The sequence below is a fragment of the Kwoniella bestiolae genome, chromosome 5 (genome assembly GCF_000512585.2).
Source record: "Kwoniella bestiolae CBS 10118 chromosome 5, complete sequence".
NCBI classification, from domain to species: domain Eukaryota; kingdom Fungi; phylum Basidiomycota; class Tremellomycetes; order Tremellales; family Cryptococcaceae; genus Kwoniella; species Kwoniella bestiolae.
The window spans coordinates 650,131-676,319 of NC_089245.1; the positions used below are offsets into that span (position 1 = coordinate 650,131).

At 47.3% G+C, this 26,189-nt stretch overlaps 9 protein-coding genes across 9 annotated transcripts; 3 read left to right on the plus strand and 6 right to left on the minus strand.

The window, feature by feature from the left end:
• Nucleotides 1-731: 731 nt before the first annotated feature.
• Nucleotides 732-3,825, minus strand: I302_106638 (uncharacterized protein; the record flags this gene model as incomplete). Its single annotated transcript, XM_019192712.1, has 8 exons — nucleotides 732-968; nucleotides 1,048-1,305; nucleotides 1,377-1,693; nucleotides 1,781-1,891; nucleotides 2,028-2,457; nucleotides 2,586-3,275; nucleotides 3,373-3,571; nucleotides 3,686-3,825. The coding sequence occupies 8 exons, from the start codon at nucleotides 3,823-3,825 to the stop codon at nucleotides 732-734; spliced, it is 2,382 nt and encodes a 793-aa protein (XP_019045709.1).
• A 623-nt stretch (nucleotides 3,826-4,448) lies between these two features.
• I302_106639 (uncharacterized protein) lies at nucleotides 4,449-6,245 on the minus strand (the record flags this gene model as incomplete). The annotated part of the gene is made up of 1 exon (XM_019192711.2): nucleotides 4,449-6,245. One exon carries the CDS (start codon nucleotides 6,243-6,245, stop codon nucleotides 4,449-4,451), a length of 1,797 nt encoding a protein of 598 aa, XP_019045708.2.
• Nucleotides 6,246-7,080: 835 nt separating this feature from the next.
• Nucleotides 7,081-8,243, plus strand: I302_106640 (uncharacterized protein; the record flags this gene model as incomplete). The annotated part of the gene is made up of 3 exons (XM_019192710.1): nucleotides 7,081-7,261; nucleotides 7,496-7,898; nucleotides 7,973-8,243. The coding sequence occupies 3 exons, from the start codon at nucleotides 7,081-7,083 to the stop codon at nucleotides 8,241-8,243; spliced, it is 855 nt and encodes a 284-aa protein (XP_019045707.1).
• A 389-nt stretch (nucleotides 8,244-8,632) lies between these two features.
• I302_106641 (60S ribosomal protein eL18) lies at nucleotides 8,633-9,418 on the minus strand (the record flags this gene model as incomplete). The annotated part of the gene is made up of 3 exons (XM_019192709.1): nucleotides 8,633-8,668; nucleotides 8,794-9,165; nucleotides 9,254-9,418. The coding sequence occupies 3 exons, from the start codon at nucleotides 9,416-9,418 to the stop codon at nucleotides 8,633-8,635; spliced, it is 573 nt and encodes a 190-aa protein (XP_019045706.1).
• A 1,250-nt stretch (nucleotides 9,419-10,668) lies between these two features.
• Nucleotides 10,669-14,791, plus strand: I302_106642 (uncharacterized protein; the record flags this gene model as incomplete). Its single annotated transcript, XM_065870312.1, has 5 exons — nucleotides 10,669-10,823; nucleotides 10,888-11,762; nucleotides 11,828-11,893; nucleotides 11,957-12,196; nucleotides 12,264-14,791. The coding sequence occupies 5 exons, from the start codon at nucleotides 10,669-10,671 to the stop codon at nucleotides 14,789-14,791; spliced, it is 3,864 nt and encodes a 1,287-aa protein (XP_065726384.1).
• Nucleotides 14,792-15,024: 233 nt separating this feature from the next.
• I302_106643 (uncharacterized protein) lies at nucleotides 15,025-16,208 on the minus strand (the record flags this gene model as incomplete). Its single annotated transcript, XM_019192707.1, has 3 exons — nucleotides 15,025-15,307; nucleotides 15,395-15,860; nucleotides 15,986-16,208. The coding sequence occupies 3 exons, from the start codon at nucleotides 16,206-16,208 to the stop codon at nucleotides 15,025-15,027; spliced, it is 972 nt and encodes a 323-aa protein (XP_019045704.1).
• Nucleotides 16,209-16,629: 421 nt separating this feature from the next.
• On the minus strand, nucleotides 16,630-18,072 carry I302_106644 (uncharacterized protein; the record flags this gene model as incomplete). Its single annotated transcript, XM_019192706.1, has 3 exons — nucleotides 16,630-17,181; nucleotides 17,268-17,634; nucleotides 17,870-18,072. The coding sequence occupies 3 exons, from the start codon at nucleotides 18,070-18,072 to the stop codon at nucleotides 16,630-16,632; spliced, it is 1,122 nt and encodes a 373-aa protein (XP_019045703.1).
• Nucleotides 18,073-18,494: 422 nt separating this feature from the next.
• I302_106645 (uncharacterized protein) lies at nucleotides 18,495-19,903 on the plus strand (the record flags this gene model as incomplete). The annotated part of the gene is made up of 4 exons (XM_019192705.2): nucleotides 18,495-18,585; nucleotides 18,662-19,332; nucleotides 19,534-19,752; nucleotides 19,850-19,903. 4 exons carry the CDS (start codon nucleotides 18,495-18,497, stop codon nucleotides 19,901-19,903), a joined length of 1,035 nt encoding a protein of 344 aa, XP_019045702.2.
• A 231-nt stretch (nucleotides 19,904-20,134) lies between these two features.
• Nucleotides 20,135-26,071, minus strand: I302_106646 (uncharacterized protein; the record flags this gene model as incomplete). The annotated part of the gene is made up of 10 exons (XM_019192704.1): nucleotides 20,135-20,359; nucleotides 20,448-20,669; nucleotides 20,781-20,909; nucleotides 21,033-21,847; nucleotides 21,927-23,958; nucleotides 24,014-24,235; nucleotides 24,287-25,157; nucleotides 25,226-25,575; nucleotides 25,636-25,795; nucleotides 25,887-26,071. 10 exons carry the CDS (start codon nucleotides 26,069-26,071, stop codon nucleotides 20,135-20,137), a joined length of 5,211 nt encoding a protein of 1,736 aa, XP_019045701.1.
• Nucleotides 26,072-26,189: the final 118 nt, after the last annotated feature.

Consider the following 26,189-nt stretch of genomic DNA (forward strand, 5'->3'; position numbering starts at 1 on the left):
AGAAGCAGTGTTCCGGCGAGCTGGCGATGATGCGGGCGACCTAATCTGCGAGAGTATGAATATAGCTTTGCGATGATCGCGTCTGACGAATGTAAGTATGAAAACTTGACATCAAGAGGAGAATAGTGATATGAATTCGTTTTGCTGACACATCCGTCAATTCACAAATTAATTCACAAGCTACTGTAAACTCGCAAGATGACGTTTCTGCATTTCTCCGCCCAACGGACGAAGATGAACGGACCAATCCGCCAATTACATTACAGATTATCCTAATTGACTTGAACATACGGTGGCAATACAGTAGTCAAATTGAAATAGCCAATTAGAAATCTCAGAGATGAGTTATACCAAGAGTAAATTCGTATGGACAGTACGAGTCTAGTAGAGTATAGGTTTCTTTCCTGCCTCGAGAGACACGGGCAGAGCAAAAGCATACAAAGCATACGAGAAGGTGGGATGCAATGTACCGTATGTATACAAACCTTTCATAAATGCATAAATCGACACAGACATATATCTTTATTACTTATTTAATCTCCTTCATCGAGTACTTATTCATCACCGTCATTCGTGTACAAGCTACATTTGTCGGAAAGGGAAGAAGGATAGGGAGAAATCAGAGAGAAACAAAATCAACAAGGGGAAGAGGGTGAGAAAGTGAAATGTTCTTTCTTTGGAAACACGAAATGAAATGACAGAAACTGATCAAAGCCACATGAAAATATCGACTACACATCAAAAGCATCGCTTCTCCATCCTTCAGATTTCTCTTCCCTCCTCTTCTGCTCCTTCGCTCTAGCAGTGAGATCATCACCCTCAGCTTTGGCCTGGTCGGCAGCTTTCTTGCCTTTACCTGCGAATTGGTCGGCTGCGCCCACTGCTCGGTTGGAAGATGATGATGCGGCAGCTTTGAGTTTCTGTCGTTGAGTGTTGGAGACGTATGAAGGTGGTTTATTGGGGAACAGCTGCAAGCAATAAAATGGTATCAGCAAATGATGTCCTTTTCTGCGATTATGTTACGCGGACAGTAGTCAAAACACTCACATCCTCGTCGACTCCAATGTGAAGCACATATTCACCCCTTCTACCATACTTCACAACACCCTTAGAACCCACAGTGACGGGTCCAGAAGTAGACGGGTGAGGGAAGATGGAATCGCTGAATACAGCATTGATAAAGTTGGCGGGGGTAGGTCTAGCGTTGGTAGCAGCGATAGTTCGTTGTTGGATACCGTACAATCTGAAGTCGGCTTGTCGGAGGTATTCAGCGATTTGAGCTTCAAGGGCGTGGGTGAGGTTTCGCTGGAAAGAGAGCATACGATGTTAGCATAGGTTGTTGATTCCACTTCATTTCCACTGCTTCCAAAGCTCACCTTAACGAAAGCCTTGATGACGGGCCTAGCGAACCAAGCCGCCATCCACTTATTGTTCTTCCTAATTTCAAAGTCGAACCCGGAGATCCAAACTTGCACATCCTTAACCACGAAGAAAGTCTCTTGATCGTCTTCATCGGCGTTTTCGAGGGTAACATCGAATGAAATTCCTTGAGGACCGAACTTGATGTCTAGGAGACCGGAATCTTCAAAGGGCATGAATCCAGATTTGAGGTTGACCCAGAAGGCGATGTTGGAAGCTTCGAAGTGAAGGCCTTGGACTCTGAGTCGGACGGAGGCATCGTATTCTGATGCGTCTGTGATATGTTCATGTTTTAGCATGTGAAACGCAGTAAGGGTACAGATGAAGGGTAAAGTATAGTGTAAAGGAGATCTATACGCACAAGTAGCATATCCTTGGGTGAATCGAAGATCGTTGTGTTGGACGAATCTGATAGAGTCAGGGATGAACGAGACAGATTCGAGCTTGATATCGTCGATGACGAGATCCACGTCTAGGAAGAACAGAGTAGTCAGTATATGATGTTTTGACGGGTCAGGCGACCTCAAGCCGATATGGTGGAAAGGGTTCCAACCGTCCTAAAAGAGAACGGGATCCTTTGATATTGGAGATGAGAACAGTCCACCCACCTTCGGACTTATATTCAACTCTAGGAACCGGAATCTCCTTAACAAGCCCAATCAACCTCGGTACAATCACATCCATGAAATCCCTATACAACCCTTGACCCTCCGCCCTAAGCGCTCCAACACCAACTTGGCCCGCATGAGAAAGGGAGGAACCCAACTTCTCGATAGACTCTACGAGCTTGTTAGTCTCTTCGTCATTGGTAATTCCATTAACGACAGATTCCAATTGATCTTGCAACTCCCTAGCATCGGCTTTCCATTTAGGGTTCTCAGCAATGAGGGACTGACCGTCATCGTACAATGAGGTGGCTTTTCGGTAGGCTCGTTGGGAGGTGACATAGCCTGGTTCGTAGAGGAGTCGGTCAAAGTAGTTGCCTAGTTCTTCAAAGTAGGCGGAAAGCTTGTCATCGTTTCGGACATCGTCGGCGGCCTAGACAATAACAGAATATTGATCAGCTTGTTACGCTTTCCTTTCCGTCTGAACAACCATGATATATGAACCGACGGGTGGTATCACGTTTCGACTGGGAATATAAATGGAAAGAGACGACCACTCACCTTTTGCGAAGCACTAATAACATCGTCCAAGCTTTTCCCCGAAACCTTCTCCACGAACGCCTTCAAATCCCTACCAGCCTGTTGTACCTTCTCATCCTCATCATCAACACTACTCTTCTTCTGCGTCTCGTCTAAGGCCTGTTCAGCCTTGTTCGCATACTTCTTGAAAAGATTCACGATCGTAGTCAACGATCTCCTATATTGGGGGTTCTGTTGAGCCTGAGTAATGACCTTTTGGAGATTCTCAATCATCTCATCTTTCTTCTGTTGAGACTCTGGGAGCTTCTCATCGAAATATTGCTTGACATTCTCAATCTCATCCCAGATATTTTCCCTAACTTCGCCTTGGAGTTTACCTGTCCTTGCTCCCTTGACTGTCTTCTTACCTTGTTGTTTGAGGTTCTTGAAGTCGATACCTTGTTCGCGCTCTTTCTGGGACGGTCGGGTCTTCTCGGCAGCTTGCTTCGCATTGTCCGCTGCGACCGATGCGGCATCTGCGAAGATGTCTCGTGTGAGGAGGATGAGGTCCGAGCCGAGTTGTCGGAAAGTATCGTTCGTGACGATGAGAGAAGCGATGGTTCGGAATGACTCGATGGCTCGTTGACCATCTTTCGAGAGTTCCTTTTGAGACGGTCTAGAGGCTGAGGCACTTGACACGTCGACATCGACATCGGCTGTAGCGGCGTTGTACTGTTGAGGGAATCACTCGTCAGCTCAGGCTTCCTCCCTGTTGTGATCCGTCGCACAAAATTATTAGGCGTGGTTCAGGAAAAGTGAAGGCACATACAAAGAAGTTCTGCAACAGATCATCATCGTTCTTCGCCTCTCCCCAATTCTTGGCAGCTCTCAAAACACCCTTGATATCTTCAAGAACTCTGTTACCCTCGTTACCCAATCTCGCAGTTCGCGAGTTGGGTCCGCCGGTAGCTTTGAGAGTATCCGAGTCGAGGATGGTCTGGATCAATTTAGAAAGTTGGGATTGGGAGCTACGTCGTCATGGTAATAGTTCAATTAGCTTCAGTTCACGAACGTTCGTTATGATAGAGTGGCGAGGAGGCAGGATGGGATGGAATGAGAGAACGCTGACGAGAACGACTCACGGTAACTTGCCCGCACCCAATGCTCCACTAACCTCGGCCACCTTGATTCGTTTCTCCTTTGAGGGGATTGCATTCTGCACATCCCTACCTGAAGGTAATTGTGCGGAACTCAAGAGCGGTTGTCTCTCTGAAGATGACATGGTAGGTACGATAGCTTGCGAGTTGTTACGAGTGAGTGGGATATGTGATTGGACGGTCTCTAATACTGAGTTTAGGAAGAAGCTCATGTAGGTGTTGCTGTTGCTTCTTCTTGAGCAGTGTTGTATATATGAGTCAGGATGGACAAAGGGAAGAGCACGAGGAGTGGGAGTGGGATGACAAGGTTGATTGGGTGTGTATGGTGTATAGTAATGACGTATAATCATATAACATCACACGATCACATCAACGACGAGTAAGCTTAAGAGTACTGCAACAAATATACTGTACGATGACCTCACTCACTTTGTACAAGGGAGTACCTGACCGGATAGTAACCCTGAGATTGAGCACGTTTGACTGCGTTTGTGGGAATATCATTACCCGTAAGGAATGTGGAGACCCCATCTTGCTCCTCTACGCATAGACTATGAGTATAACCGTAAGGGTACGACCCATACAAACAGTAACACAGCTTGTAGTATACATAGCAATACATGCAGTACAATACTGATCGGATACACTACTACATATACACACAGACAGTCAGTCCAACAGAGAGGAAGAAGGAAAAGACCATTAACATAAATTGCAAACAAAGGAATCGTAAATACTAGCTACCTCCCTACTTACCTTCCTCGCCCATCCCCATCTTCCTCAACCTCTCACTCAGCTCCACCTCCTCCAGCCCATCTTCCCTCCTCATTCTTCTCTGTCCCGTCGGACTCCAGATCAATGCCGGGCCACGACCATTAACATGTGGCGAGATAGGTCTAGGCGAAATAGGTGTGGAAGGCCTAGATCTCTGGGTCTGGATATTCGAGGTGGAGCGGATAGGTAATGGCGATAATATAGGTATGGGCGACAAACTTGACCTGGGCATATCTACCGGTAGATGTACAGGTGCAGTACCGATTGATAGGGATATATTCGATGAGATTGGCGTAGGCGTAGGCGATGTGGTAGATATCAAAGAAGGTTTTCTGTCCATTCTTGGCCTCTCCACCCCTACGTCCAAATCTAAATTTGAATCTCGTTTGGAAGCTTTACCATCCCCCCTATCCCTCATTCCATTATTTCCATCCTGGGCACCCTCCATCTCACGCCTCGCAAACCATTTCATCCGTACCATCTCCCACTCTTCGCTTGTCTTCCCCAGCGATCCGGGGGAAAATGCCAAACTACTCCTGCGTCTCCTCTTAGTTCCACTCACATCTTCGGTGGCAGTGAGAGGAGGCGGCTCGACAATCTCGTCTGCACGTTCCACTTCCATTGTCTCCCTGGAACCCGGCGGGGTAGATACGAATACCACTTTCATAGATTTTGAGACATAGTATGATCTGGCTTCTTGCGTATGAGAGGGTGTAGGCGGTAGGGACGTTGCATGTCTTTGACGGGTGTTGAGTGGTGTAATGGAAGGTATACACACGAATTGAAGTTGGATAGCATATTTCAGTATCCCCTTCTCACCATCACCATCTTCTGCCATGCCATGCCCAGCCTTGCAATACGTCTTCTCCCTGACTAGCAACCGCCCTCCAATGGGTATTCTCCTAAGATCGTAGGGTATAAGAAACACTTTCACAGGTGAATCCGATGATTTGATGAGTATCTGTAATTGACCAACAGGCGAGACCTGATATCCAGGGAAAGAGGGAGGTTCATACTGCCGTGTTGACCTACTAGGAGTTGATACATTTAATGCAATTCCATCCAGCCCATCATTGTTCTTCCAGTTTGAGAAAGAATCATAATAATACTTCTCCAAATCCACCCCACCAGTCCAAGGACTCTGCATAGCCTTCCCCCTCGTACAATCCGGAGCAGCTACCTCGGGATCCTCTAAATCATAATACACAGCTGAGAATGGTACTTCCACTGCTCCTGGGAATCTAAGTTGAGGGGGACATGATTTACCTTTACCGATCGATACGAGCGATAACGAGAATTCGTTGGAGAGTTGATGAGGTGCGTGCGCGGAGGACATGCGTGAGTGGAGGAGGGAGAGGTGGTATGAGCCTAGGAGGGGTTGAGAGCGGGATAACCTCCTGGAAGGGGAGGGGGAGGTGGATCCTGCTGTACCGGTATTGGGAGAAGGTGGGCTGTGTGAGTGTGAGAGGGAAGTCGATGATGAGCGGTGTTGATGGAAGGAAGAGGGATATCTGTGTTGGGATATACCATCCCCGTATCTAGGTGAGGGAGATACGAGCGAAGTCAGAGGTGATATTGATCCTTTGGTAGGATTTGAGCTGCGTCGAGTAAGGGTGGGTATAGGCTTTGATCCATTATGAAGGTGGAGGGAGGGCGAGGGGGTACGGGAAGCTGAGATGGGGGGTTGAGATAGGGGTGATTGGCGGATGGGCGAGTACGAGGTGGATACGGAAGGGGACGAGGAGGACGAAGAGAATTGGATGTATGTCATATCGGTGATGTGGGATGTGTTATATTGGGGTGTAAGGGTGAATTGACCATGGTATTTATCCAGCAGAGCAAGAGTATATGTGTATAGGGGAAGGAAAGGTAGATTCATGTGATGTGGTATGATTTATCGATTGAGTCGTTCAAGGTCAAAGAGTGATAATAGTGCGAGTGAGTACGTTTCGGTTAACTTATCGTCATTTCACCGTTACGTTACTCGTAGTGGTTTGCCCTGAATGCTTCCCTTCCCACCTTGACAGATCCTCTTTTTGACAACCTTGATCCGTTATCGGATTAGAGTCTGCTCGTATGTAGCTATGTGTCTCTTATCTGAAGTCTGAAGAAATGGAGACACTGATAGATGCATGTTGGACATCAGAAGACAGAATATATGAGGTGAAAAGGGAGACAGAAGAACGTGGGGTGTCCTATATAGGAGACTAAACATACCATGTAACGGATAACGGAGTGGCACCTTGTCAAGACAACAGGGAGAAGACTTCTGTCTGTCTTCCTCGCTTCTCCATCTGAATCATTGCGATTCTTACTTGGTGCTTGGAATGACAAAGATATTATTTCCCAAGACTGACAAACCGGATCCAATCACTCTAATCAGCGTCGCACTTGGCGACGTTCAACGTGCGGCATAAGCTACAGCGAGCGTCGTAATGCATTACTCGTACTTGTATGGCATGGGATGAGTCATTGACAACCTTATTTCGGTGGCAACAGCTTGTCGAGCGATTTGATTTATGTAACATCTCACAGCCTGCAGCAATGCCTTTTCTCTTTGGGCCGAAGTGTTATCATAACTAGCATCTTACAACTCAGTCCGTAAGATGTCGCATTCAATTCACTTGACGATCCCCAAGGAAGTCAAAGAAGATGGATGGGTATTGGGAAAAGGGTATAAAATGCTGGATCCAGGCATACATCTAGCCTATGAGGACGTTGCTGTAACCCCTAGAAGCGACCGACGTCCGCCATCCCCCTCAATGGAGAGTGTATTGGAGGAAGCTTGTCAGTGAGGTCAACGTTCACGTCAGAAGAAACCATGAGACGCTCTATTGTGATGGCAGTTGATTGCTGATATGAGATGATCCGCTAGCTCTTCTATCAATTGATGATGATGATTATGTGCTCATATCTCAATCCAAGCCTGATAAGTATAGTACAGTGTTATATCATCTGTCCAATTGATTTCTGACTGGTGTGTAGAATCCCAGCTAAAGCCTGCTGAAGTCGTCGCAACAGACTATATCACCCGAACAGAAATATGGGACCTATACCACGGCACCTACACCACTCCCTCCGGCCAATCCAAACCAGTCCTAATCCACATAACCTCAACCTGCCAATTCCCAAGGTATCGTCCCCCAAACCCGCCCGACTTCATATCAAGCCGAGAACGATTCTCCTCCCGACAACTTCCATCTGTAGCTCGGAAGGAAGCTAGGTTCATCCAAAAATACTGCCACGACTCGTTAGAGGGGATGATACCGAGCTATATAGGGTTTTACAAGGCTATCTTACCTGAACCATATAGCTGGGGATGCGAGATTAATCGGATGTTCGTTATGATTCTTGGAGATCCGGGAGACCCTGTGGAGAGGTTGGTACTTCCCCTGGGTTGCCTTAAGATCGATACGGGATCTTGGTGAGTCCGGGTTCACACATATAATTCACAGTGTGGTGACTGACTTTTCTTTCGATTTGGATCGTTGATTTTAGGACGAGGATATACGAGTTGTACGATCGCTTCCATTCCCTCGATATCTGCCTGAATGTCAATTTCCACTGCGCGAACATCTTCTACGATAAGACTACCGATCGATACAGACTTGTCAATCTCTGGGCGGCGTTTAGGCTGAACGACGAAAGCGATAAGAGATGGAGTAAGGAATGTATGGAGAAGCTTTTCCGGAAAGAACGAGATAATATTGCGTTTTTCAAGCAACTCAATCGGGAGAGGATCATGAGCGGTGAACCAGACTCAAACTAGATTTAGACTATGTATCGTGGCTCTGATGTTATTACCACTCGTGTATTTGATTGTACTGCAAAATCATCATACGGACTGTCAGTTATGTTGCAAGATGATACAATCTGCAATGTGATCTTTCTCTGATAGAATAACGTAGACGCGGAGAAATTCTGCAGAACACATTCGGAGTAATGGTGATGGGGATGGATGCTGCCAACGCAACTCGCTCATACCTGTCAGTCAATTTATGGTGCATGAGGAAAACGTAACATCCCTAAAACGAGTATACCAATATTCTGCTATACGTCGTCGTCTTCTCCCAATTCCCGTAACTCCCAGCCAGGCCCAACGCCATGACCCAATCCAAAACCCTAAGAACAAACCATACGTATATACTAACGATGAGTTTACTTGTGGGTGGACTTGATCTTGAAACCTCTGGACTGTAGTGTGAAAGAAACCAAGTCAGCGATGTGCACTCACTCTACTAATCATGATGATGGTACGTCCACTGAGGGTCATACCAGATATTGTAGGAGGGTGATCTATAACAAAAGCCACAACTCACCTTTCTTCGACCTCGAGCTTGCTCGAACTTCCTACCCTTCGAAGCAATGTAAGGCTTACCACCCTTGAGGGGACCACCAAAGTGCTTGACGGCCTCTCTGACGTTCCTCTTTCCTCTGAGCAAGACGGTGTTGGATCCGGTGGGGGCTCGGAGGGCGAGTTGGTCGAGGGTGATGGCCTCACCACCGGCAGCTACGATTCGCTCTTTAGCGGCGGTGGAGAATTTCAAGGCGGCGATGGAGAGTTTGGGTAATTCGGGTAATCGTTCGTCATCGAGGATGGTACCGACGGTGACGATGGTCTTGGTGTTGTCAGGGTTGGAGTTTTTGGTCTCTTTGACAATTCGGGAGAGGGAGATAGGGGGTCGGTTGATCTATTCACATCCAAACCAAACAAGTCAATATCGTCGTCCCCTCTTCTCTTCTTTCCTGTTCTTTCTTTCAACGAAAAGGCAAACCCACCTTGCTCATAAACAATCTCTTGAGGATGACTCGGTTGAATTTGGAGTCGGTCCTTCGGGCCAAGAATCGGTAGAGCTTGACGAGCAAGAGAAGGTAGGGATCCTCCGACTTGGGAGCGGATCGGTTTCCCTTTTTGACGTGGTGGTAACGGAGATCGATACCCATCTGTGGTTGTTGAGAAGAGCAAAGTGAAGAGACAAAATTTCGTCAGCACGATATTCCCCTTGTATGACCGTTCTCCTCCATCCGTCATCCTGGCACATATCCCATATCCTCAAGTCATATTCTGATCTACTCCTCTGTCAAGTCTCCTTCATCCATGCCGTTGAGTGGTGGTCATACGTCTATTGAGTGTTGATGATTCCCAAAAATTTGCTGTTCCTCCTAACACCGATGGCCATCCTATCCTATCCCATTCTTCCCCATATCCTCACTGCTCTTCTCCATGTACACAATAGCAGAACTAGCACTCACTTTGTTAGCTGATTTATATGAACCTACCGAGGATGAAGAAGAAGCTGAATCAACAATCTTTAATGATTTTCAACAAGTATCGACAGAGCAGAGCAGGAGCAGGAGCAGGACAATCCAAACCGAACCACCTGGTTCAGACTGACACTCACACCCAAACCAACGAACGTACTGTATGTATGGTACGGTGACATGGCTCAGCCAAATCTTCTGCATCAACGGAGAAATAGCAAATACCGACAGTAGGACAACCGATGATGGCGTTGTGGCACCCGAAAAAGGCTTCGGTGGTAAACCACTGATACCTTATCTCCGAAAGACGCGTGTGCAGTCTTTGGGCGGTGTTGTTTGGTTCCATCTTCTCCTTCTCTGCATCGGTGCCTGAAAATGCTCTAACATCCGGCTACTTCGGGTTGAATGAGGAATATCACAAGCAAGTTGAATGATACATCCTTCCTTCTCTCTTGTCGAATGCATTCACAGTATACAAGTCACACATAACATCTAATGACGATGGAATCAAGATCAAATGCTTGTCCAGATCAGAGTAGAATGAGGAATGACCAAAAACAAGTCAAGATGACGCTGATGCTGACGCTGCTCATGCGGGTTGCATTCCCAGCTGATGTTGAATTGCCACCCAACTTGCATCAAAATCCTCTACCCTACCTTTCCATCAATCCGATAACATTCAGTGGTATTGCTAGGTTGAACGATGTTCTACACTTTCACTTGGCCAGACCGAGATCGTTAGATGACAGGTGATGTAGTCATCAGATGATATCAACCATCTTCTTATTTTACTACTCTGCTTAGCATTCACTTGACTCGTCGATAACTGTTACTCCTACCTTAAAGCAAGCTACAACCAACCTATAAGCCTCCTGTCTTCAACCGTTGTCAACTACAAATTATCATCATCTTACATCAGATCGTCAAACAACATGTCAGACAGCATAGAAGGGAAGAGAAGAAAGAAACGTCAGTACACTGTGAGAATGGAAAATATCATTCAACATGGACGTAATATCGCTCTTCTAGTGTTACTCTCGACTGCTCAGACTGCTTGGGCGGTAAATGAACATACCATCATACCCCGGTAAGTCATCTCATACCTATAGACCACTCCGAAATACTTAAGCTGATCCATCGTGAGCTCTCAGATGGGGTCACGCAGCCGCCTACATCCCTTCCCCACCAACCCTCATCATGCAAGGCGGTAAGACCGACCCATCCTCCTCATACACCTACTCCTCCTCACCCAACACCGGCGAGACACTCATACTACCCCTTTCATCTGGATTCTCAACTTCCTCCCCACCATTCACATCCCTCGACACACCGTCAGCACCCACATCGGCATGGCACACTCTCACACCCTTATCCTCCAATGATGGGAGTTGGCAATTACTTTCATTCGGTGGAGATGGAGGTACCTCGGAGGCCGTTCAGACCGGATCCAATTCCGCTTGGATAATGGATATCAAGCCTGATAGACCGAGTGTGGAGTATACCAGACAAGCAAGTGGGAATGGGCAACCTATGCGAAGGATCTATCATTCCACTTCATCTGCCTCGCAAGATGGGAAAGTGTATATGACAGGTGGACTAAAGGACGATGGTTCAGGAACGACTTTCTCGGATGTCTATTCTTACGACTCAGGCTCATCATCATTCTCGGCATTGCCCAGTCTACCTGTAGGATTATACCATCATTCCTCGCTACTTCTACCTAATGGCACTGTACTGGCTCTGGGAGGGGCATATACTTCTCCTTCAACTGGCAGTGCAGCTGTACAACCCTACTCTACGGTGTACTCGCTCGATACGACTTCTCCTACTCCTACTTGGTCAGAAAGGCAGATAACTGGAAAGGTACCTGAAGGAAGAAGAGGTGCAAGTCTGGCTCTGAGCGAGGATGGGTCAAAGGCTTTCTTGTTTGGTGGTGCAAATGCGAGGCTGGGTGAGGTGTACGGTGATGGGTGGGAATTTAACTTAGGAGATGGGACTTGGAAGGAGGTTACGACAGGTGGACAAGGTCAGTACAACAGACAGCTGGGGATCCCTGGAGAGGTCGAGCGAAGCTGACTATACCCCTACCAGGTCCTGGAGCTCGATATGACCATTCTGCTGTTGGTATAGGAGGAAGCCAAATTGCTTTTTTCGGAGGTAGGTCAGCTGCCCCTGCGCCTTTTCGTTTTGCCAAAAGAAAGAGCTGACATGGTATCTTAGGCTATGGTGATGGCGAGCCTGCCGATTCTAGCTTGCATATATGGGATACTACATCCAACACCTGGATCACCGATTTCACACCCGTTGTTGCATCTTCGGCGTCGGCTTCGACCTCATCAACAGCCTCAAGTGGTAAGTCGGCTGCTACGAGCGGCATCTCCACTTCCCACACAATTGGAACAAAGACGAGGTCTTCATCGGGGTCAGATACTACGCCCTTAGGTGCAAATGCCGACTCCTGTGCGTGGTGTCTACCACTAAATCACATCAATATTGAACTTGTGCTAATAATCTGAGATCATCTTAGGTTCCGCTACAGCTTCTTCGTCCAGTACCACTGCGCCTACCGATGCTGGCGCTCACAGTCACCCACTGACCCTTCCTATCCGAATCGGTCTCATCCTCGGCATCATCGCTTTCGTGGCCCTGCTAGTTGGAATCTGGCTCTGGAGATACCTTAGACGTCGAAAAGCGAGACAAGCTGTTTTAGCTAATTCCTCCTGGCCTGCAAGTGGTCCTCGAGGTCGAACACCTTCGCGACCATATGGATCAAGAGAAAAGGGCGGAGAAGGGTTGATGGAAGAGCTCAGTCCTGAGAAACCCATTGAAGGTGGATATGAAGCGTGGGGTGTGAGGGAGAAGGGCGCGTCTGTCGGGTTAGGTATGGGAGCTATCGGTGCTACACTGCATAGCATCTCTAGTAAATTCAGTGGAAAGAAGGAAGACCCCTATACGGAATTGCATGATGATCCGTCTCAAGAGGTGGGTGGACCGCTGAGGAAATCGTCAAGAAGGATTGGAGATGGTATTAGGCTGCTTGGACCAAGACCTCAAAGGGAGAAATCACTGTACTACTCGCCTGAAAAACCAGTCAGAAAAGCTAGTATGATCCGAAATTCCAGGATAGACATGTTGAGGGAAGAAGATATACCCAACTACGCTGCTGGACCTATTTCACGGAGGGAAGAAGACGAAGATTGGGTGATCGATTCGGATGAAAGTGGAAGGAATTGGAAATCAGCTAAATCCCTGTTGAAGCGGCAAACCGATGATGATGATGATGAAGGGGAGGATCCATTCCATGATCGCGAAAGCTCGTTCGACGACGATGCGCCAATCTTACCTCCCATGAGGGTACGAGGTGGACCTGTGCCCACCCCCCACGACTCAAGGAGTGATCTCGGTACCTTTGATGAAATCGCAAGTATGTCGAATCTATATTCCGAACTCTCACGAAACCCTCATTCCGAACTTTCAAGAAACCCTTATTCCGATGTATCTCGAAATCGACTATCCCACAATTCATCGCTGGAACATCACCTACCGAGCTTGTCACCCTCCGACCCTCTTGATCTTGCTGGATTACTTGTTCCTCCTTCTATCGGGGGCAATAGGTATTCTCAGTCTTCCATACCTACTTCCGCTCGATCAGGTAGATCAGGTCAATCGAACGCTTTATCCGATGCTGAAGAAGGTATAATATCCGAAGCTCGCTATGTTCACTCTCAGTCGCCCACTCTGGTCTCGCCTTCGGAAACGCCTTATGTACCGATCAAACGGAGTGAATCGTTCTTCCGCAGATTGGCTGCTGGCGGAATAACTTCGCTCTTGTCTTCAACCAAGTCTAATGGTAGTGGTGGTGGTAGTGGTCAGAAGAGGGAATTGGACATACGTGATCCTGCGCCTCAACCGACCTTATGGCCTGTAATGTCTAATGAAAATGTCAGTTCTCCCGAAGATCCTTCGCCATTCTCACCTCAGAGCTCCAATCATCCGCCTACAAGTTGGAGAGGCGATACACTAGAACTACCGAATGATCATGGAAAAGGACCTAGTTTGTCTTCCTTGAATTCTGCTAGATCAATGCGAGATATGGTCTTGGTTCAAAGGGAAACTACGTCCTCCTCGGTGGAGAGTGAAGCAATCATCGAAAGGTCTTCTTCACCCGTTCATGAACATAGAAAGGACGAACCGGATGGGTCATTGGTCAGAGCAGAGGAAAACGATTCACTGTCGCCCCTGCCATCTGAAACTTCAACTTCCGTCGTTCCCCTCCGACCGGATGGAGTGGGTCATCATCGACACGCTAATGGATATACCGATGTTACCACTGATGGATTGGGAATGGGAACTCCCGAAGAGATCGTATTTAACGGTGCAGATTTCGCCTCGCCACCTATCTTACCGACCAACAACTTCGGTGCCAGATCATCGCCTTTACCCACTATCGTTCAGAACCAGAAAGAGGTAGAAGAAACTCCTAGGAAGATCTCGCTCAGGCCTATCCCCTCGCCAATCACGCCTCGACGAGCAATCTCGAGAAATCTGAATACGACGGTAATTGATGAATCGTCTTTACCTCCTTCCGGATCACCCGTTCCTTCTCCGCTGGTACAGCACCGACGACCTGTAAGAGATGTCGTCAACTCCATCAACAAACGAGGAAGTTCCACGCCGTTTAGCTTATTAAGTCCCATGTCGAATTATTCGCCTGCTGTTGATAGGAGGTCATCACTTAGTATGAACGTTACTGGTTCGTCTGGAGGGTCAGGGTCCGCAACGCCCACGAGAACGACTTCAGTGAATAGTACTGAAGATCCTTTTGGAGATGGTGGGGGTATCACGCCCAAGCCTGTTTCGAAAAGACCAGTGACGATACATGGCTCGCCAGCCGGTACACCAGGAATTGAGAGGATCATTACACCCAGTGGGAAGAGGGTGACTTCGGTGGATAAGCGGCCGACGACGATGTGGGAGGTGATTAAGAAGGAGCAGCTTCGGGTGGCTAATCCGGATCAATGTGGTGGAAGGGTGGGTGGAAGTGGTAACAGTTAAAGGTAGCTTGATTTGGATTTGGATCTGGCGCGGGCTGTATTGATTTTTATGGATGTATAGATCTTAGTTGCTTGCTTATAAATTGTGTGATCAGATAATGATATTGGGTATTCTTGTTGTTCATATAGATTCTTATGATGGTGCATGTACAGATATATCATACGAGTATCGTTGAAATGAAGGTTGGACTCTGTTAATGTACAATTTCTGATCGCGTATAGTCAAGAGTTATCTCATATTTCGCCATGACCGCCTTGCAACTCCCTGCCTCTCCTCGCGGCAATCCCCCTCCTACACCTCTCTATCCTCGCCTTCTCACCTCTCAATTTCATTCGCCTGATATCTTGCGATTCCTTTCCCGGCTGAGCCCCATCGTCATCTACCAACACGTCGTAGAAATTGCTGATCCGAACTTTGTCTTTCTGCTTGTCGTAGAAGATATTGAGTGCTACTAGCTCGGTATTGTGGATTATGTTCTTGTGATGGAGGAGGTCGTATGCGTCGTATACTTTCAACCTACCGTGAGAAGTGAAGTCAGCATCATGTCTCACTCCCATCATCAGATTGGATTGGAGTAGGGGAGATGCGAGTCACTCAACTTACCAGATATCCGTATCGACCGTGGAATGATGTATACTGTCCCACCCATCACCCAACAATTCCCCTGGATCTACCACAACCAAAGCATACAGATCCACGTTAACACTACTCCCCTCTCTGGTAGGTACTCTTGCGTGATACGTCCCCAGATGATCCGGTATAATATCCTCATACCTCCTGATGATCGGGCCATATCTCTGATAGAACCATGATTCCCTCTCTACAGCTATTTCAGCCTGGGTGGAAGAGAATCGCTCGAGTTGATCACAGTATGCCGGTCGAAATCTTGGGCTGCTATCGGGGAAGCTTTGAGGAGAAGTCAACTGAACTACGACTTTGCGCGAGACCTGCTGATTTGAAGATGGAGAGATGAGGTTTGGATAGGTCAATGTCGCGAGGTAGATATCGTATAGATGATTCCGGGCTAGGTAGCTTGTCCCGAGCACTGGAGATACTGATACTTCTTTTTCTGTCAAGAGCAAAGCGATGTCATCAGGGGTGGATGGGGGACAAAAACAAATCAAAAGTTGGATGATCAGATCAGCCTATTCCATTCTCACGATATACTCGTAATGAGCTTGTACCCAGACTGACCTTCAGCGCCACATTCTTGAGAGATAATAGTAACAGGATCTTGATCTTGCCTTCCCCCCAAGCTATTTGGATCCCTCACCAAACTCGGATCCTCATAGTCGAATATCCTACGCATGGTGAGTCCTTGCTCTTCAAGTTGAGATAGACATACACGTCGGTCGTCATCCATTAGGCCTCGACGAAGGACGAGGTGGAGGTGTGACGGCGGTGACGGATCGGTCATGATTATTCTACTTCTATTCTACCTTTCACTGGACGATACGAAGTAGGAATTTGACTTTCTCAATAGAAAGTTCCAAGTGCAAGTAACGGGATTTGTACTACGATTAAGTTTCCGCTATAGTGGTGGTGGAGAGAGACATCCGGTTGATTCTCGCACACCACACGAATTGAAATCACGGATGTCTCATGGTGGGACTTTTTAATGGTGTGTGCTCGGTGGATAGACGGGAAGATGTGGAGGGTATTTGTTTTGATAGTATCACAACTTATGCATGGGGATGGGCACATTTCATTCTATATATTTCGTATTTTCGTTTCCTCTTGATCATCATCAAAGCATCAAGCTATTGACTGATCCTTGTTCCTCCTCCTTTCCCTTCCTATTCGTAGTTTACTAATCACCGCTCATGCAAAGAGTGAAGTTAATCCTTTCTTGATCCATGTCCAACTACTCCAGCCCCGCTAGCCTTCTCCCACTTAGCATCACCTTTCACGCTCCTGGCGCCTGGAATACCCGATCCAGCAACAGCATTCTCAACCTTCTCTTTCAATCCCTTCTTACCCTTCTTATCCTTCTTACCTCCTCCCAAACTCAATCCCAATCCAAGTACACCAGCAAGTACGTAAAGACCCCTTCGCTCGTCGTCGTTCAACCCTCGCTTCTCGGATTTGTATTCCTGTTTGGAGGATTTGGGAAGGTTGATCTCTGGTAATTTGATACCTGAGCTGGACCATGCTCGTCCTGGTGCACCGACCAAGGAAGTCAAGGCGTCCGTCAATGAGGGGATATCCTTGAGGGATGGTCCAGCCGATTCAGTCTCCAAAGAGTGGGCGTCGTGGGATTCGTGTACTCCGTGGACTGGTCCGCCTTCTAAATGAGTCGAGGCCGATGCGACGGTCAAAACTTTGGGTGCGGAGAGGGAAGGGGCGGAGTCGGTTGTAACCCCGGCAGAGAAGTTATCGGGTGTGAGAGGCTGCAAGACATTATTACAATCAGCTCTGAGCCTTGTTCGAACGTTCATAGCGAGACAATTGCGCTGCATGAGAACGTAGAACTTACGATGACCTGCTCAACCTCCTTCTCAGCCTGACTACCAGGGAACCTCACATCCAACTTCTCACCGACATCCCGCGTAGCAGCTACATCAGATTTAGGCAAACCAGGAGCAACCGTGATTTTCTCAGGTTCAATGGGATCCACTTTTCTCGCTTCTGTTCGCTGCGAGGAGATCTGAGGTCCGGTGGTAGTCACGCTTGGATCTTCGGTCGTAGCTGGTCCGGGGCCGGTGGTGGAGTCTTTCTTGGGTTTGGGGGGTTGCGCGACTGAGGCGGAGGTGGAGAGTGATCGAGCCCCGTTGGGGAAAGGAGGGAGGGGACCAAGGAGGGAGGATTGTTCGGAGGATTCAAGTCGGGATATCAAGGTTGCTCTGTTATACAATGATATCTCGTCAACATCGTTAATCATAGATGATATTCTCATGCACGTTAACTCCACGTTCTCACGCCGTTGGAGAATCATTTCGTCTTTCTCGTATTCCTCCTTGTTTTCTCATAACTCAATCCATCTGACCGCTGACTCTTCTCGTCCCTCCTGCTTTGTCGTCTCCTCACTCCTCGCTCCACAGTTACACGACACTATACCAAAAGCATCACATCACTCACTTATTACCCTGCTGCGACAACCCCCTCTTCTTCAACTCCGACTTGAGCGTGACAACAGTCTCAGTCTTCCAATTCCTCTGGCTCGAGAGCAGAACGGCCGAAGCCAACGATCTGGATCGAGGTCGAGTCACCACTTGAGCTGGGGTAGGTGGTAAGACCGAGGTGGGTCGGAGTAGACCTGCTGATAATTTGCGTCGTAACATTGTGCTGGTGGGGTTGTTGGTGATTCTTGAGTACATGAAGAGAAAGAGAGAGTGCAAGTCTACTTTTGTTGTTGTTGTTGTTGTTGTCAATGGTGATGGTATGCAGTGGACAGTGTCAAGTGGAGTACTCGTAGTATATTCGTTGTTGATATCCTGTTGGTCCATCCCATGGGAAATCATCATCATCATCATCGCGTCTAAGAGATAACACGTGGCAGACACACTGTGCGCATTGACGTGGCATTTAAACTCGTCTAAACTGTGTGATACCGGCTAATGGTGGTATCTGTCTAACCGTATGAGTGTTGTGGTGGTCCCAACGATAAGAACAAGGTGAATAACTATTCTTATTCTTCCAGCATTCTACTTTGGTAAGCCATCTTGCCCTGGCAACAACTCATCTTGTCACACTCGACTCAAAGATGCACCCTCCAGAACAAGCAGAATCATCCAAATCATACCGGAATCCCACAGTCGAGGATGAAGACGATGATGATCTGGACGATTTAGATGGTATGTTTTGGTTGACTCCTTCTGGCCACTCTCACTCCCATCGCAAAGCTGATGTGACCTTTCGTATCCTCCACAGATGTGCTAGCATCTTTTAACAACCCCTCTTCATCTCAAAAACCTACTGTACCCCCTTCTCCCCTTCCCGCCCCGGCGCAGACGAGTCAAACTCAAACAACCGACGAAGATGATTTCGAATCTTCCCTTATGGAAGGGATGGACGAGCTTCTCAAGCAACTAGCAGGTACGCATCCGCCAGGACCAATGCCTGACGCTCCTTCATCCAGCTCAGCTCCGAATGGCAACGGTAAATTACCATCACCGAGCACAGGAGGAGGACTAAGCAAAGAAGCGGAAGAGGAAGCATGGCAAAAAGCATTGGAGATGGTCTTATCTGGAGAAGGTTTAAAGGCAATGGGATTAGATGATCAGCCTTCAACCTCGACCTCAAATTCACAGCCCTCATCTTCGCAGAAGCCAAAAGCAAGCTACGAAGAGACGTTGGCCAAGACGCTCGAATCGCTCAATAAAGCTGGTAGCAAGCCGTCCGGCGGTGCGGCCAACGGACAACAACCGGATTTATCAGCGCTCTTAGCGAGTCTGGGCGGTGATCCGGATTTACTGAAGGATTTGAATTTGGGTGATGGAGGGGATGATGATGGGGAATTGGCGGATGTGTTGGAAGGTATGATGAGGCAGTTGATGAATAGGGAGGTGTTGGAGGAACCCATGAATGAGCTGGCTTCGAAGGTGGGTCCGGTTTTTCACTCTCCATGCTGATGAGCTAGGACCCCTATCTCAACTATATGGGCTACACCTCATACCATTCATCAAGTTCCATCACGTCCCTATTCTCCACATTGGTCATATACTACAATCACCATATGCATATCTCTGCATCTTTGTAAATCCATGATGAACCCAAGCTGATATCTCATGATTGATACCCAGTACCCACCCTATCTCGCCTCTCCACCACCGGGAGTCACCTCCGAAGATCTGACGAAGTACCGCCAGCAAAACGAGGTCGTCCAAAAGATAGTCCAGCTATTCGCCAAACCAACTTACTCGGACGAGAAGGACGGTAAAGAGATAGCGGGGTTGGTGAGTGAGATGCAGGATTTGGGGGGACCTCCAAAGGAGATTATGGGTGATTTGCCGGAGGGATTTGTGAGTTGATTTTGATTTTAACTCGATCTATCTGGGTTTAATTGGACTGAAGAAGTGAATTTGAGTTGACATTGCAATGTACTTTTCTCAAATCTAGGATCTAGGCGCATTAGGTTCATTGGGTGGTGAAGATGGATGTACGATAATGTAGAGAAGATGTATTCTTGGAATCTCAGTACAAGTATAATCCAGCTTTCGTTCCCCATGGGGATCTTGGTGCAAGAAGCGAAGGATAGTATGGAGGATATCCCGGGTCAGAAAGGGCTAGATACCAAACTATGCATGAATAATTATCTTTATCAACGAAACCAAAAGCAAGAGAATGCACAAAAAGGTGAATAATAAATGTATGTATGGACTACCAAAAAAACGAAGAAACAGCCTATGCAATCCTAGTAGGAGCCCTGATATCGAACGCGCCCGTTCCGCTAGAAGAAGGTTTACCAAGCACGATCTTAGCAGCGGGTGAAGTGAGGTCGTCGAAATCGCCATGAAGGGTAGCTTCAGATAAGAACGCGACGGTAGTTTCGAAAGAGGCTTTGAGGAGGGGTGAAGATTTGGCTGCTATACCCGTTCGGTTGAACGGTCTGTATCCTCCTGCGTGGGTCTGTATCATACACCAAGAGATCAGTAAGTATTATTGACAAGGCGAGATCACAATATGTCGATGCTATGTCGAAGAACGCAAGACTCACCATGTAATCCGCAATAATCGTCAAATGCCTATAATCCACCGCAATACCATAAGCCCCAAAGACACTACTGATCTCATCTATGATAGCTCTTCTGGCAGCTTCCACACCGTACGTCGTGAGGATCGCATAGATATCGTTGGAAGCTAGACGATCGAGGTCGACCAGCTCATCGGCAAGGGCCCACATGCCTCGTAAGTTGGATCCTTCGGTGATGAGGGTTCGCTACGCGTACTCAGACAATCAGCATGTGCAATTTTCAAGGTACAGGTAGAGCAAACCCTAAGAGTCGGAGATGTGGCTGAAGCAGCATGTCTAGGGAGAACCACCACTCACAGTGAAATCACCTTTATCACTGAAGATCTTCATACATCGGCCGATATTTGTGATTTCATGAACCACCGCCGCTCGACAAGTTCGTTCGATCAGATCTACCAATAACAACTTGGGCGCATTTGCGGGGAACTAAAACATCAAATGCAGAATCAGCACCTGTCATCTCAGTACCTCGACCATCCCCTACTGAAAAAAAGCCGCAATGGAGACAAGTAGAAGGAATTGAGAACAGATGAGAGACAAAACACCCACCTCCAAGTCAAATTGCGCCGACCTCCCTTGATGCGCATCAAAGCTAAACGTCGTAGCATACTTAGAAGCCAACTTAAAAAGCTCCGCCAGATCATCCGACTTCTGATCCCTCCTAGCCTTCTCAATCGCATCCTCCTCCTCAGCATCATCGTCCGCATCATCGGCCAATTCCTTCTCAACGAAATCCTCTAGATCCGCAATTCCAGAATCGGCATTGGAATCCTCCTCATACTCATGTTGTCGAGATTGTTTCATCCTCTTCTGATTGTAGGCATCCAAATCGTCATTCTCATTATCCAACTCATCATCCTTTCCTCTCCTTCGGGCATTTCCCTCATTATCCACATCTGCGTCTTCCTCCAGCTCATCCGCTCCTGATCGGACTTTCAGACCTTTACCCACTTGCAAGTCTTGTTGAGCAGATTTTGCCACTATTCTCATTTCACCCAGAATTTCCTTCTTCAGTCGAGGGGCGAAGGAGAAAGCCAAGGATTCGTGGAGCTGTTCAGAGGTGATTTCGTATTCAGGCGCATACTCTTCTTGAGGGTAGAATTCAAGTAAGACGGTATATTTCCTTTGCCTCGTACCGCTAGATTCGGATGCTTTGGAAGATAATCTCTCGGTCACAGTGACTCTCTCGACCACCTGAGATAATGTTAATCGAGATACTTGTTTGATGAACGATTCGGTGTGTTTGTCAGAGACGGTTTCTCTCAGAGGAAGCTTCATAGTTGGTGTGGTAGGTTTGGACGAAGCCGTCATGACGATTTCTCTCAATCGGGGAATACCAAGTGTGACGTTTGCGGCACCGTGACCTGTTCATTACGATTTTTGATCAATTAGGTCCTTCACGATAATCGAAGCTGATGCAATGTAGAGTGTGTACAAACTCACCAGCCAAATGGAAAGTGTTCAACGTCATCTGGGTAGAAGGCTCTCCTACACCCTGACTCGCCAAAAGACCCACAGCTTCTCCAGGCTCGACCAAACTCCTCATATACCTCGCTCTAGCAAGCTTCATAAAGTCCTTATCGGCAATCCGCTCACTAGCATAAGGACTAGACTTGTTCACTCCCTTCTTCGAGATATATCCAAACTTGTTATCATCAATGTATTTATCGAGTTTCTTGGCGTATTCTTCAGACATCGAACCGATATATCTCGATGGTGAGAAGATAGCCAAGGCAGGTTCGTACTTGTGTGGTTTCTTCAATGCCTTCTTCATGTGTGAAATCGCATCATCATTGACTTTACCTTGGATATCCCCTGGTCGAATCTTGTTGATGAGGGATGTATGGTTTCGTGCGGCGAAATCGAAATGTTCCAGATGTTTCTGCTTGGTCACATCTAATGAATCTTCCCCATACATGAATTGCAAGATTGAGGAATCACTGTCTCGAACAGTATGATCATAATGCACTCTGACACCTTCAAGGTGCTTGATGAGACATCGTTGGAGATAACCTGATCTACTGGTCTTGACGGCAGTATCGATCAAACCTTCTCTACCGGCCATACAATGGAAGTAATACTCTTGAGGTCGGATACCGGTCAAGAAACGATTGGCGACGTATCCACCCGCCCTGGCACTAGTATCGAATGGTTTGAACGCTGGGAGGGTCTTACCAGATACCATCGTAGGTACACGTCGACCTTCTAAGGCTTGTTGACCTAGTAATGTGGAGATCTGGGAAGCATTGACTTTGGATCCCTTGGCACCGGATATAGTCATCATTTGCATATTGTTGTCGGGGAAAGGTCGGACCAAGTGATCGGGGAGAACATCATTGTTGATCTTTGAAGTGGTTTTGTTGAAAGCTGATTGCATGACTGCGTCAAGACCTGCCATAAGATGGTCGTCACGTAAGATCTCTTCGAGTCGGATCGCAAGGTTCTTGGCAGTATCGGGATCTTCGATCTTTGAACCTTCAGGTAGACCAACATACTTCATAGCAGCCGTGGCACCATCTCCCGAGGCCTTATCAAGGATATCCTTCCTCATCTTCTCTCCTTCGGCGGTAAGGATCAAATCGTCCATTCTACAGGAGAAAGCGTTATGCTGAAGATACTTCGTCAACAATCTACTCAATACACCGAGAAGTCGGTTGGCGATATAAGGACCGTATAATTCGTGGACGGAATGAACAAGACCATAAGCGGAAGCACCATATTGTGATTTATCCAAAACACCACAGATCAAATGACCATCAAGGAAGATCACGTTTTCTTCTGACATTGCTGGGTCGGACGAATCATCTCTTCTCCAAAGCTTATTCTGGACCTTGTTCTTCGATGTCAGGTTCAGACCTTTGGCATTTCGAGGAGTCAGGTTCGCCATGATGGTAGAGAAGATTTGTTTACCGGTCCAAAGAGGTCGAGGCTTGAAGACTGCCGGAGGAAGAGTGATAATCTTGTCTCGTCCAGTATAGTTATCTTCCGTTCTTAAAGCACCGTAGATAAGTTGGAAGTATTCCTGTCGTGTAAAGAAGGAAGATTTGTTGCACATCCATACACCAGCAACTACATGATCTTGGATCAAACCTCGAAGTGGGTTACCAGATGTAGGTACGAGATACTGGTTATCGGTATTGGCGATGAATTTGGCTTCGGCTCGAGCGACTTCGTTCTGGGGGAAATGAATGTTCATCTCGTCACCATCGAAATCGGCGTTATAAGAGTTACAGTTGGCGTAGTGCATTCGGATAGTCTTCTCTCCTAACAGCACTTTGACTTTATGTACCATCATACTGGGTTTATGCAAGGTGGGTTGTCGATTGAGAATGACAACATCACCATCCTGGATATGTCGGTATACCTTCTTGTTTCTCTTGGGCGGTCCAGTACTGCTTCCGATACCGTGATCATCGCCTTGAGGGGTCAACAGCTGATTGGCGATGGCGACTCGTTGCTCAGGTGTGGTTCGATCCTAAGCGAAACGATTCAGCTCAAACACATATACGACGCTGACTTTCAATACTCACCAGAGATATCTGGGTTCCATCCTCATTCTGCACCAAAGCCGCACCGGGGTGATTCTTAGGCCCATTTATCACCAACTGTCTCAACCAGTGGACATTCTGCTCGGTGACGGGCTCAGGGTAGGTCAACTTCTTGGCGAATACAGGTGGAATACCGATCTCGTTGGTTTCAATGTTGATATCTGGCGAGATAACTGATCGAGCAGCGTAATTTACTCGTTTACCCTAATCAGAATGTCAGTTGATGTATATAGTCTGGTTCTCAAGCCAACTTACCATCATATGTTTTCTGAACAGACCCTCCTTCTTCTCCAATAATTGCTTCACACCCTGAGGAGGTAATTGACCTTGCCTCATTACTGTAGGGTTCTTCGTACTGTCCATGAAACTGTTGACATCATGTTGTAGCTTGATCAAAGCTTCCAGCAGCAGCTCGAAAGCCCTCGCACCATCCGCCTTGGCAATAGCGTCTAATACAGCTTCTCCCTTTTCAGCCTTAGCTTGTTCTATCAATTTTCCGTTCAGTTCCTGGATTCTATGCGAAGTGGTCATCACAGCTGAAAGCAAAGAATTTTGAGAGTTTTCGAATAATTCTTCTCCCATCTTGGCTGGTGGTCTGAATCGAGTCGGTGTGACTGGTACCACATCCATGAAGAACATATCTGCCATTGGACCTGATGTGGTTGATTTTGATACTGAGTTTCCACCATGTCGGCCATAAAGGAGTTTACAGATTTCAGGTTCCTTGGCGAATAGTAATCTGAGATGTGCTCTCACTTCAGCAGCAGACATCACTCGCTCGTTCCTCCCTCTAGCACCTTTTACTTGTCCACTAGCTGATTTAGCTACTGTTCTAGCGAGTTCTTCTTGTTCATCCTCCTCGTCTCCGTTTTCCTCCATGGGCTCTTCCTCGTCTACATCCATAGCATTATCTTCCTCAGCGCTACTGCTCTTATCGCTTTCCATCTCTATACCCTCATCGATATCTTGAGGATCAGCGGAATGTCGATGTTTGGAGAACTTTGAGCTGATGGCGAGTACGTCTTTACGTTTGATATGAGCCATCTTGTTGGATTGCTTGTGTTTCAAGGTGAGGTCGTACTCGATGATTTTGATGGCTTTCTCTTTTCGGAAGGTATAAGCATGACTGAAGGAATAGACAAGATCAGCTTTGAGTGGAGCTCTGTGCACAGAACTGGAGGGAAGCTGACTCACGCAGAACATCGACTACATTTCGCCCAATTCTTCTTTGAGAACTCAGCCAACAATCTCTTTCTCTCTTCAAACACCAGTCCATCTTTATACGAATCTCTTGTACTTCCATTTGAGACTTTCTTGGCGGCTTCGAGAGTCGCAGAGACGTATGCGTCTACTCTTACTATGAGCTCCGCTGCATTTTCCCTTGAGATGGTCTTATGTCCACCTTCTTCATCCAGGGCATCAGGTTCATCATCTTTTGAGCTGGCTGGTGTACCCATTGCTTTAGCGAATATCTGCGCGACTTCATATGACTCGGTGAGAAGACCGGCGTCGAGAAGTCGTATACGGGCGACGTAAGAGGCGAGCTGGAGAAACGTTTATCAACCCTTTGTCCGTACGACAATATGTGATAGATGGGCACTCACGACCAACTCGGGCATCTTGAAATGATGACAGAAAAGACAGACTGTACGAAGCAGACCATAACATTGGTTCATGAAGAGGGGGTGGAAAACAGGAGTAGGGAGTTCGATGTGACCGAAATGACCTGGACAGGCAAAGTAGGAGAGACGACATGTTTCGCATCTATGTATCGAGATAAAACCATTAGCATTGTATCTGCATGAGTGATAGAAGCTATGTTACTACTTCAGGTGCAACGGTTGAAACCACTCACACATCCCTAGCAGTCATAGGCCCCAATTTAGGATCATACAACCCCCCTCTTGTTGGCAAGTTCAAATTATCCAGCAATATGGGGTTGTCCAGCTTCTTGACTGACATAGCCTTGACATCGTCGGTGGAGAGGAAGGAGAATGAGAGGGAAGTGACCTCGGAGTGGATTGAGTGGGCGATATCCATCTTGAGGGTAGTAAGTATGGGAAGGTCGTTATGCGATGAAAGGAGGGATTGTTGAGGGCGACGAGCTGCTGAGAGGTCTGGTGGGAGTACTCGTCGCCTGTTTGTTTGAGGTGATATG